Below are 14,675 nucleotides of genomic sequence, written 5' to 3'. Positions count from 1 at the left end.
CACCCAAAAGTGGGCATTTCAGGATTCTAGGTGGGCGGTAGGGGGTTCTATGGCACAAGCTGAATCTTCCTTCCACAGAGCACTGGTGGGCGGTAAGGAAATTTTACCATCAAGAAAGATGCATTAGTGGGTGGCAGGTATAAAAGGTTGACTACCCCTGCAATAAACAAATATTCAAAATAAAATTCCATCATAAATATGACTTTTCAAATATTCATTATAAAAAAAATATATTTCTTTGCACATCAGTAATTTGTTCATTTTAATGTTGGACTTGTTTGTTTGCTTAGGTGGAAGAGCTGTTGTATAATCTGAACAGCATATTGTCAGACACAGTGAAAATGCGAGAGTTTCAGGAAGATCCAGAGATGCTCATGGATCTTATGTACAGGTTGAGCTCACTAATATTTCTCTTGAGCAATTTTCGATGAATGATGCAGAACCTTTCAGATTTAAATTTGTCAAAACCAAAGTATCTGCTGTACAATTAAGGGCATACATCAATGACAGATTTATATCAGTTATCAGTACCTTGGCTTCTGACAAACAGTCCTGGGAATTCTCTATACAATATCTCTATGCCCATTTAGAAAATGGTGGTTATCAGATTCCATGGGGAATGAAATCCTGGGTTAATAGTGTAGATAAACATTTTGACCCAGATATTTTGTTAGTGAGAAAGTCAACATGATGGGGCCAAGCTTTGTGTTGGTGTGTGCCTTCTCGTAGTCCCTTTACTGTGAATACTGTGAATAATATCAAGATTCCTTTAAATGTTACCCTACAGATGTGGGACCACTTTTCTGTGAACGGCAACCGTGCAGTTACACCCCACTTGGTGATCTGCTTGTTCCCCTCTTGTTCTGAAAATGGGATGGTAGGACCAGAGAGATGTGCATGTGCATACACAGTGTAGCTTGGATCATTCTGTATTCACCGCATAGGTTCTCTAGCAGCGTTTCTACTCAGTCAGTTTTTGCCTGGGATGTTACACATTGACAATAACTCAATATTAGCAGGTCTGAAAATATTTTTTATAATTTTTCTTTCCTAATCTATCTAAAGAGAACAAAGAGAGAATATTATGGAAAGTATTAGAAAGGAGGTGCTTGGAAAGGAATTCTGTAGTGTCAGAGTCATTTATTAGTAAAAGTAATGCCAGGTTTGGTGGAACAAATGAAGTATTTACAATGGTATAGAGCAGAGTATCCCAAACTTGAAGACAGGAGTGCCTGGTGTCCTTTGGTCTATGGGGTCATGAAGAGTTGGGCACGACTAAACGACTAAACAACAACAACATCCCAAACTTGGGTCTCCAGCTGTTTTTAGACTACAATTGCCATCATCCCCGACCACTGGTCCTGCTAGCTAGGGATGGAGGGAGTTGTGGACCAAAAACAGCTGGAGAACCAAGTTTGGTAAATCTTGCTGTAGAGAATATTTAGTTAGGCATCTGCTATCTTCAAATCCACAATTCTCTGTAAGAATTAAAACCTAGCAAATGATGTGGCATCTCCACAAAAGAAAAGGAATTGCTTTTAATTTAACCCCAAGACAAATGAAAGATACATCTTTTGTGCTCTGTTATTAGAATTGCCAAAGGATATCAGACATCACCTGACTTAAGGTTGACCTGGCTCCAAAACATGGCAGAGAAGCATGCTAAGAAAAAATGTTACACAGAGGCTGCCATGTGTCTAGTTCATGCTGCTGCTCTTGTTGCTGAATACCTGAGCATGCTGGAAGATCACAGTTACCTGCCAGTTGGCAGTGTCAGCTTTCAGGTAAAAACAGACAATTGTTATTTGTGTAAGTGAGCGTTCCCCTGGTGCCCTCCACTTGTTTTTGTTGAATGACAACTCCCATCATCCCTGACCATTGCCTTGTTAGCTGTGGATGGTGGGAATTGCAGTCCAAAATATCTATAAGGTACCAGGTTGATAAATGTAATGTCCTGATTGTGGTAGATGGGCCACACAGGTACTGACCACTCTTTTTTGCCAATTATTTTTATTTATTTTCCGAATTACAAATCAGACCAAATTAATTCAATTTAATACAGTTTCTTGAAAAATGGTTTCCTGCTCTCGATACAGGATATGTCCAAGATGTACCCCCACTGCTCCATCAGTTCTCACTTAGTCTCTAGTTGACATTACTTCACCCTTGCCAATATTATTAATTCATCTGCCCCTTTACAGCCCTGCAAACAACAAATAGCCCAATTAAACCTAAGTATATATATAATCCATAACAACATATGTGTTTCCAGTAATCTTTGTTTCTAGACTTTGGTGTTCTATTCCAACTTAAGTCCTCTCGCTCTTTGTTCTATTCATAAATCTTTACCTAGTTGAGTGTTATATTGCAGTGTCTGTTTTATCTGTGTGCTCCTTCAAGGTCAAATTCCATCTCAATGATAAGACAAATGTCTTATCATCAAGGTGGAATTTGACCCTGAAGGAGTGATCAGTGATCAGACCACAGTCAAACATTTTGGAGGGCAAATCTTCCAGAACTTTTCTTTCAGCCATTGGATCCCACACTACTATGCCTTCTCCCCCAGTACAAAACGCATCCATTCTCTCTCAAATTCAGCCTCTCCTCAGCAGTCCACCCCATCGGAAAGTAGTCATAAATTTCATCCATTCACTCCTGGGTTGAGGTGGGGGGGGATAAACGTAGTAAAACCATATTAAATTCCTTGTAAGACATAAATCAAAGGTCTACCTCCCCTTCTTCTTCCAAGAAACAAATGACTACACATGTCTCATTCCATTGTGCAGTGGAGGGCAGTGGGAAAGAAAACTGCATCCAATAATCATAAGAAAACATAAAGCATCCTTCCCTCTTCTTTCTCTGGTCTTGGCTGTTGCAGGGATATTCAAAGCTCTCAAATACCATTCAAATACCTTCAAAAGTCCTGATTCTTTCAGCACAGACTGCTTGCATATCTTGCATCAAGAGCGCCTCATGAGTTAACAAATTAGTCAAATTACGGAGGAACCTTAGTCAAATTAAGGAGGCTCGTTCCTTGGCAGAGGCTCGCTCCCAGGTTACTCCCATTCTGCCTCCTGAAGTAGGAGACATGGGATTACACAACTCAGTGGGTGCCTTAGCACCTCGGAAAGTTTCAGGAGGGTTCATGCCTCATTTTCTCCCTCCTCACTGCCTGAACTACTTCCCCCAGAGGGACTGCAGAGAACAACCACCATGAAATGAGGGCATGGCCAGAAACTGTACTGACCACTCCGCCCAGCTAGGCTTCAATAGCAGAAGCAAAGGGTTGAATAGCTTGGAACCACACAATTGTTCTGTCTTTTAGAATATTTCCTCCAATGTGCTTGAGGAGTCTGCTGTTTCTGATGATGTTCTGTCTCCAGATGAAGATGGAGTGTGCTCTGGAAGGTATTTCTCAGAGAATGGTTTGGTGGGACTGCTGGAACAAGCTGCAGAGCTTTTTAACGCTGTGAGTAGTATTATATTCTAAGGCAGAGCTTTCCAAACTGTGCAACATGTTAGTGTGTTGGCTGCTGTGTGTAAGTGTGTCATATAAACACTCTGTGAAATTGAACATCTGGCACGCTTCCACTGCGTCTCAGTGCTTCTCCCGGCTTCTACCAGAGTATAGCGATCAGCGGTGTCACCTGTATGGAGGAATCTCAGGCATACAGAATAACACTCCGTACGCAGCTTCTTTCTGATCTAAGAAGCTTTATTTGCAGCGGCATAATAAATCAGCAGTCCAGGAAAGCGAGAAGACATCCCCGAAAGTAAAACAAGCAGAAACCCTGAGGGACAGGACGTCACTCCATGAGCTGTTAACCCTGTAAGCTCTGGTTCTCCTCACACACTCCCCACTAGTGCTTTTTTTTAAAAAAAATGTTTAGGGGTACTCTCATTTTGACTCAAGAAAATCACCATTTTATAGTTCAAATCGAGGGAAATAAATACAGTAAATGGACAAAAGTACAAAGATTCATAAAATGTTTAGGGATCTGTGTGTCCCCCAGGAAAAAACTGTAAAGGGATTAGTTTAACCTCTGGTTTGCTAGTAAAACTGAATTACCTTGTCACAAAATGTTTCATGTCTAAAAAATGTGTCACCAGCATGAAAAGTTTGGAAAGCTATGCTCTAGGGCCATGCTTGTGTCAGGATTTGAGAGGACTTTTATTCATTTATTTAGCCACTTTTATCTTGCCTTCCTCTTATTGTTTGAGCTGGCTGACAAAACTATAACAGAGTGCATGTGTGGCAGCAACTGACAGCCTGCTTCTTTGTTGCAAGGATAAACATGAATCTGGAACTCCCATGGGGTTAAAAGGTGCAACAACAGTAGAAAAATAGTAGGTGTGAAAAGGGTTAAGCAATCCCTGTCAGCTTGTTGTTGAAAATCTGTCTATGTCATCAGAGACTTGACACCAGTTTTAATTTTATATCTTCACGCAAGGGAGGACTGTGTGAAACTGTGAATGAGGTCTACAAGATTGTCACTCCCATCTTAGAAGCACATCGAGATTTCAGGAAACTTTCTTCCACTCACAGTAAACTTCAGAAAGCCTTTGAGAGCATCATAAATAAGGTATGTTAGCTGCAGTATTTGTTGATCATGAATATAAGACAATCTGTAGTACAAAACTGCCCTGTTTCTCTTCTTAACTATTATTAATGTCAATTTGCACTTCATGGTGTAACTCAGATACTGCCTATATTTTAAAGTCTTGCATCAGCATAGTATAGTATAGAATTGCTAGCTATCTTTGAAGGAGCTCCACAAGCACAGAGGACTCTCTTCCTTGCTGACTAAAAGGACACATGGACCGATTGTTTTTACTCCAGTTAAATACTAAATTATTCATTTTTGGTTTTTCCATCAACAATATCCTAACCCAAGGATATTGAACTTCAAAACCACTTAGCCCAAACTGATTGTCCCACACTCAGGACAAACAGATTGGCTCCAGTACTTACCAAATATTTGACAAATTTGACCATCCCCAAATTTAGAAAGTCAGAGAAATACTATTTAAATTACCTCTTGTCTGACTGGAATTCGTATGTTACTAGAAATGTAGCTAGATTTTGTGCAATAGTCATAAGTCACAGAAAGCAAACGATTACACAGCTGCATAAATTGTTATATGGTTCAGTTAAATCTCTTATTCAGTCCAGTTAAATCTCTTATTCTTTTAAACTTTTATGATGTTGTATTTGTCTGGACACATATTTCAAGTACATTCAATTAGTATATTGATTGTTAAATCCCATATTGATCGTTTTTATTGCTTATGTAGAGAATTATGCAGAAATTCTGCTTTAATATGCTTTAATATGTTTGCCATAATAAACATTGACTGACTCACTGACTGACTGACTGATTGATTGATTGATTGATTGATCAACTGAATCAATCTCTTGTAACTGTGTTACAAAGCCAGAAATTAAATTAGCAACAGCAATATGTTATATTGGATGAGTAACATTTTGCCTTTTCACTGAGCAAGTCATGTTTAACATTAACTCTCCTTAGAATATATGCTTTCCTATTCTTCAGTCAGTTATGCATATTGAAGTCCCCTTGGTTGTAATGGGATTTATGTGCAATGAAATTGAACACAGCATAAGCTGCCTTATCTCATGTCAGACCATTGATCCATCTAGCTCAGTATCATTGACGGTCACTGATAGTGGCTTTCCAAGGATTCAGGCAGGAGTCTTACCCCAAGGATTGAACCTGCACCATTTGCAAATAAAGTGTGCACTCTACCACAAAGCTGCAGTCCTTCCCACAAAATTTGAGACATAATCATAGCCTAGTGCTTTTATGACTCTTCAAACCACCTTTTGTTATGATGCCTATTTCTCAGTCCCTGTGTAGAGATATTCCATATGGTGACTTAAACTCAACTGTAAGGCTACTGTGAACCAGCTCTCCCCATGATTGAAGCTATGAAGCAGGACATGCTTCATGACACTCATGTAGTAAGTGGTAATCTGTTTCACCTATAAATAGTCAACTGGCACAATCCTAAATTACACAAGATCAGGATCTTACAGAAAGGAAGTGGCTTTGCACATGCATCAGAGAATGTAAAAGAGAATGGGAGTGCATCAACATTCACATAGCTTCACTAAATCAGTCCATGTGTGCAAATAAGCCTTTTTGACAGCAACAAAGTGTCTTCTGTGCTTGTGGAGCTCCTTCAAAGATAGCTAGCAATTCAATACTATACTGATGCAAGATTTTAAATTATAGGCAGTATCTGAGTGCAAATGGACATTAATAGTTAAGAACCCTTATTGCCTGACAATTGCCTTATTATGTCTGACAATGTTTTTATTTTAGGAGAATGGGCAAAGCACACTAGGAGGTTCTTACCTGCAAGCTCAATTTAAATCAAACAGGACGAGTGCTGTGGGGCTAGTATAGGAGGGCAAGCCAGTGGGTTCTGCCCAAGTATTATTTGTTCTGCTGATGTCTTCCTTCATCTTCTCTTCTTCTATTTGTCTACATAGACAAATAGTGTTTGTTGCTCTTGAGATGTAGAAAAGCTTTTTCAAGTTTGCTTAAATCTTTAATTTACAGACCATATCTCTTTCTCTTGGTTTATTTTAATTGTGCTTAGTTCTACTAAGATACGGCTGCTTTGTAGAATAACAAACACAAATGTATAAATTACCATAAAAATTAATTTCATCACTGCACAAAAATAGAAAGCTATGAAAAGAAATTGAAATTTAGTGACTTCATATTCATCAAACAGGGTCAGAAGAGAATGTTTGGCACTTACTTCCGTGTTGGCTTCTATGGAGCCATATTTGGAGATTTAGATGAACAGGAATTTGTTTACAAAGAGCCTGCCATTACCAAACTTCCTGAGATTTCTCATAGACTGGAGGTAAGTGGTTATACTTCTGTAAACGTTAGGACATCATGGAAAAAGGATAGCATCATGGCAAAAGGAATAATATGTATACCTAAAATGACAAGGAATGAAAGAGATACTGCAGATAAATACTCCACAATTCACTTCTCTAGTTAACCTTCAGAGCCTGGTAGTTTGCGGGGGGGGAAAAGCCTTTCCAAATGGGAAGTAATCCAGCACTATAATTTCCAGTGCTATCTGGTGTCACAGCAGTGTGACAAATATACTTCTACAATATCCTGCACTTATGGACAGCAGTGGTCAGGATGAGGTGAATAAGATGTGTTGATGGTGGAGAGGAGTGGGAAGCTTTTGACAGGAAGGCACTTCTGCATCCATTATTCCCCAAATGAGTGAGGCTGAAAGGGAAAAGGACATGTTTTCATCACATATTCAGCCTCCCATGAGGCCTTACTTCTGTGCCTCATGGATGGATGTAGAGGAACAGATTATTTCAAAAAAATCCCCATGGAAACATAAAACCCTTTCAGATTCTGTTGGGAGTTTCAGGATTTGGATCATGGGGGTGGAATTCATAAATTCAGCCACAACTTTGTGTTGTGCCTTCTATGTTCATGCAGAGTATGTGGGGATAAATAGCCTCTATTGCAGTTCCTAGAGTGCAGTTAACTGCTCCTACTTGCTCTAACTGGCAGGGCTTTTGCAAATTTGAATCTTTGTCCCAATCAATTGGAGGTGCAACTGCCCTTTCCTCTTCCATGTCCTGATCTTCTGAGGAACTCTGGCTCCATCTTCAACTTTCCTCAACATGTTTAAGCAACGTGCTGACATACTTTTCTTCCCCATAAACCTAGATTAGGTTGTCAGTGCACAAAGAGAGCTTGCCACTGTGAACTCTTTAGAGCAAATCCATTGTTGAAATTGCTTAATCTTTTGCCTATGGTGTTGAGCTTGGTACCTTTGGAGTAGATGTAATCTAAATGGCCAAGCAGTACAGCCAGTGTGGCAACTCTGGTATTTTTAGCTTGGATGATGATAATATTTAGCATTTCTATTCCACTTTTTGAACATTCAAAGTAGTTCATATACACAATCACAGTAATTTGTACAACCCAACCAGGTGGCGTTGCCATTTCTAATTTACTGATGAAGGACTCAGGGTCATACTTCATGTATGACCAATGCATGGCAAGTAGCTGCCTTATTCATTACAGTTGCGGAGGGAGAAAGAGCTTATGGGGGTGGGGAGGTTTATCTATTCCTACTGTGATTAGAATTAAAATCCCCTCTAGAATGCTTGGGGGTGGGAAGTGTTCCAGCCATCAGGGGAGGCTTCAAATATAAACCAAATTGTTAAGGGCAGCCTGCAGTGTTCTGACCATACACTGATATGTGTTTTGAAGAATGTCTGTAGCAAGTTCACATGACACATGAAGCCAAACCTTCACGTAGCAGGATTTCACAAACATGCAGCCCCCCCATACAGCTGCTTTACTCCTCTTTGTTATTTATTTATTTTGCTTCTGCACCATGCTAAGCAAAGCCAGAGTTTGGCTTAGTGTGTCATGAGAACCAGGAGTTGCAGCTATGCTTTCTCCTCACTAACCATAGCAGCTAAAAGGATTGAGCAAGAGAAAAGAGGCAACGGGCTCTTCTCACATTCGCTGTCTCACTAAGCCAATATTTGTCTTAGTGTGTTGTAGGAACACAGTTGGTTTCACTTTCAGGTTTCATTCATTTCCACATGACAGGACTGAAACCTGCAACATTTCTATGTGACCTTTTTCTTTGTGAAAACTAGTGTTTAGTTGTAAAGCTATCTTCAGTTAATAATCTCATCTTTTTTACAACTTGTAGACCCAACTAAGTACATTAAAAAGGATTGTAAACAAAAAAGCCCCTCAGCCATAATCTTGTTTTCCTTTTCAGGGCTTTTATGGTCAGTGTTTTGGGGAGGATCGCATTGTAGTGATTAAAGATTCTACTCCAGTAGACAAGAGCAAGCTGGATCCCAGTAAGGTATGGAAGGCATTTCTTCCTTTGCTACCATTGAGCTTGGAAATCTGTATTGAACATTCTTACATTTTACAACCATAAAACTGAAGTCTAAACCTGGAATTGATTATACACATTTGACAAAACTATGTAATCATAGCCATATATAGATTTGCTTTGGCTAGGTTTAAAGGAAGAGTTAAACAGGTACATCCCTTCTCTCATACTCTTTCACCATGATTGAATTCAGTAGACAATTCCATGACTTTGCTCTCACTGGGTAAGTCCAATTGGTGCTATATAGGTTTTTGCAGTGTCCATATGACACTGTCTTGATGACTCTCATGGTCCCTTCCAACTCTAAATTCTATGATTCATAAAAATGCCAGCCAATTTTTTTTAAAAAAAATCTAACCTGAATCCAGTTAGACACCTTCAGTCGCTGCTGATGTGGAAACTCAGTAGTGCATTTGGGGAGAGTGGGGTTTGTCCCATGTGGTGAGGCTTCAGTGGATAGCCTCTGGTGCCACACCCCTGCTTCCTTTTGATCATCACTTGAGCACAACCTAGCCATTTTGTTTCCAGCAGTACAAGCATTCCTGTTTTTGCCATTTGTGGCATGCTGAAGACATGCTTGAGTTTCAACAACCCGGTTAGGAGAAATGTTCTCCTGAGTTTTCCACAGAGGACATCTGGGGGATTACTGTACACAGTACATTGGGTTTTTTATATACATAAAGAAATTTATCTCTGTATTAAACTATTAATTAATGTATTAATCTCTGTATTAAACTAAAAACCCCACTCCAAAACAAGCCTCCCTTTAGCCCATTGTGATAAATAAGGCTGGTAGCATTGGCAGTCTTGCACACTTCCTGAGGAGGTGGGAATTCAAAGGTGTACATGCACAGAGGAAGAACAACTGTGGAAGAGAGCTAAAAAAGAAAAAGGAAAAAACACCTGCTGAAACATTGTCAAATTCCACTGTCTGATGCCAACTGAACGTGTGGAAGCTCATATGCCAAATGCACAAAAACAAACATTGTATCTGAACAGTATAAAGCCTCTGCACTTCAGCCGGGGAGGACAGGATATAAATAAAATATTATTATTATTATTATTATTATTATTATTATTATTATTATTATTATTATTATTCATAAAATCATGCAGGGGCCTGTGCTTGTCTTTATTTAACCAGTGGGAGTAAGAACATAAGACTTGGCTAAATACGTACAGTAGAGATGGTGAAACATATTCATGGGTGTAGTACTCCCCCATCCTCAAAAAGTATTGAAAAGCATTAAAAATATTTAATTAACTGAAGTTGTCCCTCCTAACAAAAGCCTGCCCCCATAATGTATTCCTTTCATATGGAGTACCATGAGTATTTGCAGGGGCTAGGCCCTGAGCATGGTGAGGAGTTGCTGTGTTTGGCTTGGGGGAGTCAGTGCGGTCTGGCAGGTGTGGCCAGATCAAGAGATGTAAGGCCAGCATTTTGCTGGGTTTATACCCAGCTGTTGCCAGTTCCTGTTCCTGCTTCAGCGCTCCTGGCCTTGCTCCAGTGCCTTCTCCTGTTCCTGTGTTCAAGCCTCATTGGGTTTTCGTCCTCCATTGAACTGCTACCATTTTTATCCTGGTCCCGGTGTGTCAGATCTGGAATGCTGCCGCCTACAACCTGGACCGTGACACTTTTGGGGGGAATTTTTACCCATAATCTCCCCCCAAAAGCTTGGGCAATCTCCGAAGAAGAAAATCCTGGCTATGCCCATGAACATATTATAGAAATACCTTCTCAAAAGAAAGAGCCCTGATTGGATTTGGTTGTATCAGGTATGCCCTTACCTGAGCCTCCTCCTCCTCCTCCTCCTTCTATACATGACTGTGGAGACCAATTCTGGATCCATACGTGGGACATTGGTTTCTGGGTTGATCATGGGGATGCCGTAAACAACAGTGGGAAGGTTCCAAGAATATGGAAGGATGTGATTATTATTCCAATTCATAAAAAGGGCTCGACAGATGATCCGGGAAATTACAGGAATATCAGTTTATTGTCAATAATTGGGAAAATATATGCACGGTTCTTGTTAACTAAGCTTACTAAGTGGGCCGAAGAGAACAACCTGATTGGGCCTGCCTGAACAGGCTGGTTTTAGACCGAATCAGTCAGCGGTTGATCATGTCTTAGTTTTATACCACCTTGCCCGGAAATATTCCGCCCCAAATAGAGGCCAACATTGTGCGGCCTTTATTGATTTAAAGGCCGCTTTTGACAGCATCCCCAGGGGATTACTTTGGGGAAAATTAGCACGATGGGGAATAGACAAAAGACTTTTGTGGCTAATAACTAAATTGCATGATCAGCCGCAAGGGTGAGAATCACTCCGGCCGGCGACCTCTCAAATTCAGTAACCATCAATAGAGGTGTCCGTCAAGGATGTATCCTTGCTCCGACCCTTTTTAATCTATTTATAAGTGATATGAGGGCGCCTCTGATAGATTCTCAAGAAACGATCCATGCCCCCCGCCTTGCCCAATATCGTTGCCCCCTTCTACTCTACGCAGACGACGCAGTGATCCTATCTTTCTCAAGAGTAGGCCTTAGGAGGGCACTGAAAATTTTTGATGCTTACTGCAAATCAAACTTTCTTACAATTAATCATGCCAAGTCCAAAGTTCTAATTTTCACCAAGAGTCGAAAAACCTATAATTGGAGAATAGACGGAAAAGCCATTGACCAAGTCTTTAAATTTCAATACTTGGGAGTCCTCCTCCATCACAACATGGGCTGGAAGGCCCATCTGGCATGTGTATTAAATAGAGCTAAAGCCCTTTCCTTTGCGCTACTGCGTTTTTTCTTTTCAGATGGGGCTTTCCATATTCCATCAGTGTTAAAAGTTTTCAAGGCAAAGGTGATTGCAACAAGAGCATATGCAATCCCAATATGGGGGTCCTTTGTTAATCTAACCCAATTGGAGGTAATCCAAAACCAGCTGCTAAGAAGGTTGCTAAAATTACCCAGGTGTGCAGGCAATACTGCTATACGACTCGAACTAAATGTTACATCTCTAGAAACCACATTATGGAAATGCATCCTCTGTTACTGGTTGGCATTATGGCATAAACTTCCAAATCTCCACTTGATACAGTGTCTCTGGAGAGACGACTTCCCTAGCCCTTGGGCAAAAATAATACATGGGAAACTTGTGTCCTTAGGACTATCTCCATCTGAACTACTAAAATTGGATTTAAATTCTGCCAAGAGAATTATAACTCACAAATTAGAGGAGATGGATTTACAATTTAATATTGCGACAGGTGGTGGCACCTGTTCGCCGATAAACCTTGGCTTAACACCACCAACGAAACTTCCATCTTATTTAACTACCTTATCTGTGGTGATGCACAGGTACGCCTTTATAAAGGCTAGATTCAATGTTTTCCCATCAAATGTGTTGGGTAACAGACTCTCCAACGGACAGATCTCACTCCTCTGTGACTGTAAAAGTGGATCTATAGAATCGTTATATCATATAATCTTCTGTTGTCCTTTACATTCGGCTTCACGGTCCAAGTTTCTGGCCCCATATTTATCGAGAATTGCTGACAGACCTCAGGAAGCCCAAATAATATACTTATTAAACGACGAAGACTCAAGTAGATCCCTTGCAGTCGCTAGATACCTGATTAATGTCTTATTTCATGAGAGGAGAAATGGATCACCGTATGACTCTGACAGCTTAGCCAAACTTAAGAACCATCAATAAGTGCCAGAACTAAGACACATATCCCCCAAAATCTGAGGGATTTGAATTGCGGTTGACATAGAAGAAGAAGAAGAAGAGTTTGGATTTGATATCCCGCCTTTCACTCCCCTTCAGGAGTCTCAAAGCGGCTAACATTCTCCTTTCCCTTCCTCCCCCACAACAAACACTCTGTGAGGTGAGTGGGGCTGAGAGACTTCAAAGAAGTGTGACTGGCCCAAGGTCACCCAGCAGCTGCATGTGGAGGAGCGGAGACTCGAACACGGTTCCCCAGATTACAAGACTACCGCTCTTAACCACTACACCACACTGGCTCTAGAGGGAGCTTATTGTATATAGTTTACTTAATTGAAGTAAAATTGGTTTTATAGGGGTGTTTTAACTTGGAACTGTTTAAATTGTATTGTTTATGGATAAATTTTGATGTATTGTTTTTAGATATGGGCCAATGGCTGTAATCAATCAATCAATCAATGGGTTGATCATGGGGTCATTCTACGTCAGTTCAATGCCACCCACCATCTCGGATTTTGATGAAACTTGGTGTACACCCTTCCCTTATGGTTGAAAGAAAGCCCCCCCTTTTTTTTACCTCTATCTCAAACGGTTTTAATTTCATAGCACTTCAAAATTTCTTGAAATCTGTGTTTCTGTCCCTCTTGAGATCCTCTGCCTTGTGTGCATTTTTTTTTCTTTTTCTCCATAACCAATGATCAGATCTCTTTGAAATTTTACACAGAGCTCAATAACATGATGAGGATTTCAGGAAAAAATACACCAGCACTCAAAAGGTTTTATAAAACCTAGGTTTAGAAAACATAAATTTTCTGCATTAGCGCACGATGTAATTAAAAATTTTTGATGGTGAAAATTATTGCAAAGAGATGCTCTTTCTCCAGAAAGAGACCCACAAATTTATGGGTCTCTTATGCCTTGTAACAAAATTTTACATTTTTTGGACATCGTGGGGGGGGGTAATGGCTACTGGCTACAACTTTCCTACAATCCATAGCTATAATAGAAAAAAATAATGAAAATAATGTGATTCATTTTTTCTATTACAGCTATGGATTGTAGGAAAGTTGTACCCAGTAGCCATTTCCCCCCCACGATGTCTAAAAAATGTAAAATTTTGTTACAAGGCATAAGAGACCCATAAATTTTATTCTTTGTGGAGAAAGAGCAAGATGATTTTCACCATCAAAAACATCATGGGCTAACGCTGAAAATTTATGTTTTCTAAACCTAGTTTTTCCACCAAAAAAACCCTACATTTACCATATTTTTCGCCCTATAGGACGCACTTTTCCCCCTCCAAAAATGAAGGGGAAATGTGTGTGCGTCCTATGGGGCGAATGCAGGTTTTCGCTGAAGCCTGGAGAGCGAGAGGGGTCGGTGCGCACCCTAGGCTTCAGGAAGCTATCTGCAAGCCGTGGGAGCCCGGCACGAAGTCGCGCAGCTCTCCCAAGGCTTGCGGAGAGCTGCCTGCATCCTGAAGCCTGGGGTGCGCTGAGCTCAGCGCGCTCCAGGCATTGAGCTTCGCGCAGCTCTTGGCAAGCCGTGGGAGAGCTGCACGACTTCGTGCCGGGCTCCCACGGCTTGCAGATAGCTTCCTGAAGCCTTCGGGCAGATATCCGCAAGCCTGGGGAGACTGGCGCGACTTCCCGCCGGGCACCCTAGGCTTAAGATAGCAGTCTGTTCTGGGTCTGGGGTTGGGGGAAGCTCGGGCTTCCCGAGCCCCAGCCCCGTGCCTGGGGGGTGAAATAATTTTTTTCCTTTATTTCCCCCCAATAAAACTAGGTGCGCCCTCTGAGCCGGTGCGCTCTATGGGGCGAAAAATACGGTATACATTTTAAAGGCATTTATAAAACCTTTTGAGTGCTGGTGTATTTTTTTCCTGAAATCCTCAGCATGTTATTGAGCTCTGTAAAATTTCAAAGAGATCTGATCATTTGTTACGGAGAAAAAGAAAAAAAAATGTACACAAGGCCGAGGATCTCAAGAGGGACAGAAACACAGATTTCA

At 40.7% G+C, this 14,675-nt stretch overlaps 1 protein-coding gene across 3 annotated transcripts in view; it reads left to right on the top strand.

The window, feature by feature from the left end:
• DOCK8 (dedicator of cytokinesis 8) overlaps nt 1-14,675 on the top strand; it is a 143,236-nt gene that overhangs the window by 116,872 nt on the left and 11,689 nt on the right. For all 3 annotated transcript variants that reach the window (XM_081930351.1, XM_081930350.1, XM_081930352.1), the window contains 6 exons: nt 291-391; nt 1,592-1,784; nt 3,326-3,469; nt 4,452-4,583; nt 6,766-6,900; nt 8,818-8,907. In XM_081930351.1, coding sequence (XP_081786477.1) covers nt 291-391; nt 1,592-1,784; nt 3,326-3,469; nt 4,452-4,583; nt 6,766-6,900; nt 8,818-8,907 — 795 coding nt within the window. The remainder of the gene's footprint in view (nt 1-290; nt 392-1,591; nt 1,785-3,325; nt 3,470-4,451; nt 4,584-6,765; nt 6,901-8,817; nt 8,908-14,675) is intronic.

This window comes from Podarcis melisellensis (genome assembly GCF_964234715.1).
Source record: "Podarcis melisellensis genome assembly, chromosome: 11".
Classification (NCBI taxonomy): domain Eukaryota; kingdom Metazoa; phylum Chordata; class Lepidosauria; order Squamata; family Lacertidae; genus Podarcis; species Podarcis melisellensis.
The sequence above is the reverse complement of the archived record's forward strand: the minus strand, read 5'-3'. Positions and strand labels throughout refer to the sequence as shown.